Here is a 6,690-nt window from a genome sequence, read left to right as displayed (position 1 = left end):
AGTTCTCCATGGTCCCCTGCTTTTTCTCTGACCACAGGGCTATCCACTTTCGGGGTGACCTGGGCGAGGGCATCGCCCGCGGACCGGGTTCCTGGAAGCTGAATAGCACCCTTCTGGAAAATGAGGAATTGATGGGGGAACTCCGTGAGGCCTATGCCACCTGGACGGAGGAAAAGAGATTCTTCGGAAGGGTAAGTGACTGGTGGGAGTTTGTGAAGGTTAAGCTGCGTAGCTTCTTTCAGGCAAGGGGACGCCAGCGTGTGTGTGCCAGGAGGAGGGAACTCAGGAGACTGCAGCGTCAGTTGCAGTCCCTGCAGGACCTTCAGCACTGTGGCTGGGACGTTAGGCAGGACCTGGAGGACACCAAGAGGAGCCTGAAAGGACACTTCGAGGAAGAATCCAGGCACATTGTCTTCCGTGCCAAGGTGGAGAATCTTGAGAAAGGTGAGAAGTGTAATTCTTTCTTTTTCAGGAAACTCCACTCAGGACACACACCCTTGTCAGAGTTGCGCGACGAGACCGGAACACTCCAGAAGGGGAAGAAGGCTGTGATGAAAGTGGTCAGCGACTACTACACCAACCTCTACTCCCCGAAAGAAACGGACACACAGGCGGCCGACAGGTTCCTGTCAGGTATCACTAACCAAATTGATCCTGCAGGTTCATCAACCGTCAACGCCCCCTTGGTGCTGGAGGAGCTGCACTCTGCCACTAAATCCTTTAGGCGAGGCAAGACCCCGGGCTGCGATGGTCTCCCAGTTGAGCTCTATGTAGCACTGTGGGATCTCGTGGGCCCGGACCTGCTCGAGCTGTACGAGGAGATGGTGGTGGAGGGCAGAATGCCTCCGTCACTGAGGGAGGGGATGATCACGATTTTGTATAAGCGGAAGGGGGAGAGATCGGATCTTAAAAATTGGCGTCCGATCTCTCTGCTGAACGTGGACTACAAAATCCTCGCCAAGGTCCTGGCCAACAGGTTGAAGTCTGTCATCGGACAGATCATCCACCCGGATCAGACTTGCGGCATTCCTGGTCGCAGGATTGCGGACAGCCTTGCGCTTGTCCGGGACACGGTCCAGTACATTCATGGCCGCCGTGTGCACGCGGCCCTGGTCAGTCTTGACCAGGAGAAGGCCTTTGACCGTGTCTCCCACGAGTTTATGTGCAGAGCTCTGCGCAGGTTTGGTCTTGGGGAAATGTTTTGTTCGTATGTGAATGTAATGTACACTGACATTTCTAGTTTGGTGCTGGTAAATGGCTGGAAAACTGACCCCTTTCCAATCTTGTCTGGGGTCAGACAAGGCTGCCCTCTCTCACCTCTGCTTTTTGTTTGTTGTATAGAGCTCTTCGCCCGAAGCATCAGACGGAACCCAGAGATCAGAGGGATCACCGCACCAGGACCGGACAGACGGGAGGTCAAGTGCTCACTCTACATGGACGACGTGACGGTGTTCTGTGCTGACCGGCGCTCCATCGACACACTCGCCCAGACCTGTGAGGACTTCGGCCAAGCTTCAGGGGCAAAGGTCAACTGCGGGAAGTCAGAGGTCATGCTCTTCGGAAAGTGGTTCCTGCCTTCTTCTGCACCAATTCCTTTCAGCGTCAAGACGGACTTCATCAAAATCCTTGGGGTCTGGTTTGGAGCTGAGGGCGCAGCCCTGAAGTCCTGGGAGGAAAGACTGTCAAAGATGCGACAGAAGTTTGGACTTTGGAGCCTCAGAGAACTCACCATCGAAGGCAAAACACTGGTACTCCGCAGCGAGATTCTCCCTGTGTTGCAGTACCTCGCCCAGGCCTGGCCCCCTCGGGTCAACACCTGTAAGGCCATCACCAGGGCGGTGTTTCACTTCATCTGGAGCTCCAAAATGGACAGAGTGAAGCGGGCGGTTATGTTCAAGGAACCCCTCAAGGGCGGTAAGGGCGTGCCCGACATCGCTACACTATTGAGGGTGTGCTTTGCTTGTAACTGCATCCGCAGGACATTGGTGGACAGAACTGTGGACTCTGGTGGTAACTCTATGTCCCGTTTTTTCCTCCTGCCTCTTTGGAGGACCCTTGGATGGGACAAATGGGACAGCTCCATCCCCTACAACTGGGACACGCCTTGGTACTACTTGGACACCTTCAAGTTTATTAAGGAGCTGGGGCTACATGGAGTGAAGCCCGACTTGTGGAAGCCAAAAACTATCCACAAGTTGATCAGAGCATCGGACATTGTTGAGACTGTTCCAGGCCTCCCTTCAGCCACTTGTAAAGTGGTCTGGAGGAATGTTTCTTCAAAGAGACTCACCAACAGGCACAAAGATCTGGCATGGATGACAATCCAAGGGGGGCTGCCACTCAGGACATTTATGCATGCCAGAAACCTGTGTAGATACAGGCACTGCCCCTTTTGCATCATCCAGGAGGAAACTGCTCTGCATGTTTTCTGGGAGTGCCCCTTTGCACAGGACCTGTTGAGGGCCCTGGAACCTGAACTCAAAGACTTTGTACCACAGACTGCAATCACACACTTTGGTGTGTTGAACGGACTCTTCTGTGGAACTCATTCACAGGAGGACATTGACGGTGCCTGGCGGGTGCTGTGTTGCTTTAAGGACGCTTTATGGTGCGCCAGAAAGCGCCTCATCCACCAGCGGGAGAGGATGTCCATCGAGGACTGTCGCAGACTGGTTCACAGTCTGCTCAGAGACTATCACCTGATGGACTTCAAGGAGGAAGAGGAGGTCTGAAGATTTCCCCATCCCCCCCCCCTCTCCCCCGTGTATCCTTTGGCAGTTCAAATAAAGCTTCGGGCCTGTGAACTCTTTACTCCCTCCCCTGCCCCACCTTCTCCACCCCCCCCATCACACCCGTTGCCCATTTGAATGTTATTTGACTATATGACTAGACTTTTTGTGAAATGTTTTTAAGTACTGCTTTCAGGGTAATGCGGCGTCATGCATGATGTGATGTTTCGGGGTATTACTACTCTGCACAACACATTAGGCATCATACCGCAGGATGAATGTAATTTATTGGTATGCTTGGTGATGTATTGTAATGTAGTGTATTTATGCGCTGCGTCGCAGTACAGATTGGATGTACCCTGTTTAAAGTATTTGTTTTTTTGTATATTTTCTTGCAAAATAAAGTATACATTTTTCAATCAAAAATAGTTCAAAAATAGTCGCTTCTCGGCCTTTTTGCTAAGATCAAGTGTAGTATCGACTTTAGCCCTTAGGGGTGTCTCTGCTTCACAGCTAGGACGTTGAGAACCACTTGTATCTATCCAAGCTAATTGGTCCTTGTGGGGTACCCTCTGCTCGGCCTGGTAGGATCGTTGATTAAATTCAGCTTCACCTACTTGCTGCTATTGGGTTAGAGGCTTAGCCTCCACAGGGAACGAGATTGCGGTCTTCCCTCCTCCCCCACTCCGCATTACTACCTCCGGGCAGTAGATGCTAGAGCCTTTTTAAAGGCTACGAAAAAGAGCGAAGACGTCGAGGAACCAGAAGGAAGCCGCCTAAGAAACATCTGAAGCGACATCCAAATCCTTGACGATGGGGAAGAGTGAAAAGAAGACCGGAAAAGAGAAGAAGAACCCCGTTCCAGCCACTTCCTCCAAGCCCGGGAATGCCGCTGCCTCAACCCCCGCCCCTACCCCGGCCGGCACCAGCCGACCAGGACCAGCCAAGCCAGACCAGCCTGCAGACGGGCTCCCAGCTTTGGAGCCATGGATGAAACAGACGGTCGTGCTGCAGCTGAAGGAGGTGGACGGAAGAGTCCCCGACATGACCCCGGAGATCTTTGGAAAGAAGATGATCCTGGAACAGGGGTTCAGCAAAGCGGAGACGCTTTCTGTGCAGGCCTTCACAAGAGGTATATTCTTTATAACTTTTGTGTCGTTCCAGGTCTGCAGAAGATACTGGGAGATGGTGAAGACCAGTGGCCCTGAATCTCCTTTCCGGAAGTTCACTGCGAACTGCCCCATAACACGGGACGAAAAGCGGGTGACAGTGGCCATGAGGAACCCCCATACCAGTGGAAAGGACATAGCCACCTACCTCCAGAGGTTCTGCACCGTGGTGAAGGACCCGATCCAAATCTTCGATGCCAACGGCTTCTGGATAGGTAAGTGGTCTGTGCTCTGCAAACTGAGGAAAGACCCTTCGGGGGACATCCAGCACCTGCAGCCTTTCTTCTCCCTGGGATCCTCCGCAGGAATCCTCTTCTACCCCGGCATACCCTACAACTGTAACAAGTGTGGGCAGCCGGGACACATAGGGAAGGATTGTACAGAGCTTGCTTGCAAGTTCTGTAGGGTGACAGGCCACGAGACCAAGGACTGTCCGAGGTCCAAAGCCTGCAACCTTTGCAGACTGGCAGAGCATGTCTTCAGACACTGCCCCCAGAGAACCCAGACCTACGCTGGAGCCGTAAGCCAGGGTAAGCCATCCGGGAGAAAGCTGCCAGAAAAACCAAAAGAACCTCGAAAGGCCAAAGGTAAGTCCACCCCCGCCCCACCTGCCCCTGCCCCATCCCCTACCTCCAGCACACCCCCACCCACCCCCTCTGTGCCGGAGGAGCCCCTCCCCACCCCTTCCCCCCCCAACCTGTCCTCCCTGGAGGACTTCCCCACCCTCCCACCCCCCTCCACCCCCACCAGTGGCCCAAGAGGAAGCCGGAAACGTAAGCCAGAGAGCCCAACAGCTGAGGAACCCGCCACCTCCACCAAACGGCCCAACGGGGTCCAACGCGACAGCGAGGGACCCAAGCAAGTAGTGGAGGACCTAGAGTCTGCAGGAGAGGAGGAGGAAGGGGAGGAGATCGTGGTCGACCCTGAGCATGACCTCCCCCCCAACGTCCACATCAGCCAGCAGATGATGGAGTCTGTCCTTGAGGAGCTGGGCCTGGCCCAGGACACAGGACAGGCAGAAGACGCAACGGAAGAGCCACCCCCCCCTCCGGGGAGGTAAGTTCGGACCCTTGTTAACTAGACCCTCATACCCTTTTTCATTATGGCTGAGATCTCAATCTTTTCCATTAATGTGAGGAGTATCAAGGATACATCTAGAAGGCAAGCGGTCCTGACCTTTCTTTCAAGTCAGCAGAGTGATGTCTACATGCTTCAGGAGTGCGCCCTTCCTCCCTTGAGGAGGTACACTCATCTGTCCTCCCAGTGGACCCTTGGTCCCTCCTACTGGTCCGGGGGTGGCGATTGCAAGTCTGCAGGCGTAGCCATTCTGGTCAGGGGTGGGCGTTTCACGGTTGACTCTATCCATGAGCTAGTCTGTGGCCGTCTTTTGGTCATAGATGGCTCGTGGGTGGAAGAGCCAGTTAGGCTCATCAACGTGTACGCCCCCCCAGACAAGAATGCGCGGCTGGAACTTTTCCAGACCCTGCGGACCCAACTTGTCACCACCAGAACAGTAGTGATCGGCGGTGATTTTAACTGTCCGATCGAGGAGGATGGTCGCAGCTCCAGCATATATGCAAAACTTGATGCTACTTCTAGGCTGCTCAAGGAGATGATCTCGGAGGCCTCCTTGCAAGACGCCGTGGGATCCATAGGGAAAGGGACCGTGAACTATTCGTGGTGCCGACCCGACGGATCTGTGCGTTCCAGGATTGACTTCGTGCTCACTTCAAGAACAGTCAAGCATCGTGAGTTCTCCATGGTCCCCTGCTTTTTCTCTGACCACAGGGCTATTCACTTTCGGGGTGACCTGGGCGAGGGCTTTGCCCGCGGACCGGGTTCCTGGAAGCTGAATAGCACCCTGCTGGAAAACGAGGAACTGATGGGGGAACTCCGAGAAGCCTATGCCACCTGGACGGAGGAAAAAAGATTCTTCGGAAGGGTAAGTGACTGGTGGGAGTTTGTGAAGGTTAAGCTGCGTAGCTTCTTTCAGGCAAGGGGACGCCAGCGTGTGTGTGCCAGGAGGAGGGAACTCAGGAGACTGCAGCGTCAGTTGCAGTCCCTGCAGGACCTTCAGCACTGTGGCTGGGACGTTAGGCAGGACCTGGAGGACACCAAGAGGAGCCTGAAAGGACACTTCGAGGAAGAATCCAGGCACATTGTCTTCCGTGCCAAGGTGGAGAATCTTGAGAAAGGTGAGAAGTGTAATTCTTTCTTTTTCAGGAAACTTCACTCAGGACACACACCCTTGTCGGAGTTGCGCGACGAGACCGGAACACTCCAGAAGGGGAAGAAGGCTGTGATGCAAGTGGTCAGCGACTACTACACCAACCTCTACTCCCCGAAAGAAACAGACACACAGGCGGCCGACAGGTTCCTGTCAGGTATCTCTAACCAAATTGATCCTGCAGGTTCATCAACCGTCAACGCCCCCTTGGTGCTGGAGGAGCTGCACTCTGCCGCTAAATCCTTTAGGCGGGGCAGGACCCCGGGCTGCGATGGTCTCCCAGTTGAGCTCTATGTAGCACTGTGGGATCTCGTGGGCCCGGACCTGCTCGAGCTGTACGAGGAGATGGTGGTGGAGGGCAGAATGCCTCCGTCACTGAGGGAGGGGATGATCACGATTTTGTATAAGCGGAAGGGGGAGAGATCGGATCTTAAAAATTGGCGTCCGATCTCTCTTCTGAACGTGGACTACCAAATCCTCGCCAAAGTCCTGGCCAACAGGCTGAAGTCTGTCATCGGACAGATCATCCACCCGGATCAGACTTGCGGCATTCCTGGTCGCAGGA

At 54.3% G+C, this 6,690-nt stretch overlaps 1 protein-coding gene across 1 annotated transcript; it reads left to right on the top strand.

The window, feature by feature from the left end:
• On the top strand, nt 1-2,850 carry LOC141116434 (uncharacterized). The gene is made up of 2 exons (XM_073608712.1): nt 1-633; nt 1,342-2,850. The coding sequence occupies exons 1-2, from the start codon at nt 9-11 to the stop codon at nt 2,730-2,732; spliced, it is 2,016 nt and encodes a 671-aa protein (XP_073464813.1). The 5' UTR covers nt 1-8; the 3' UTR covers nt 2,733-2,850.
• The last annotated feature ends 3,840 nt before the right edge of the window (nt 2,851-6,690 follow it).

Source organism: Aquarana catesbeiana, linkage group LG01 (genome assembly GCF_042186555.1).
Source record: "Aquarana catesbeiana isolate 2022-GZ linkage group LG01, ASM4218655v1, whole genome shotgun sequence".
Taxonomy (NCBI): Eukaryota; Metazoa; Chordata; class Amphibia; order Anura; family Ranidae; genus Aquarana; species Aquarana catesbeiana.
This window is presented reverse-complemented; position numbering and strand designations above follow the sequence as displayed.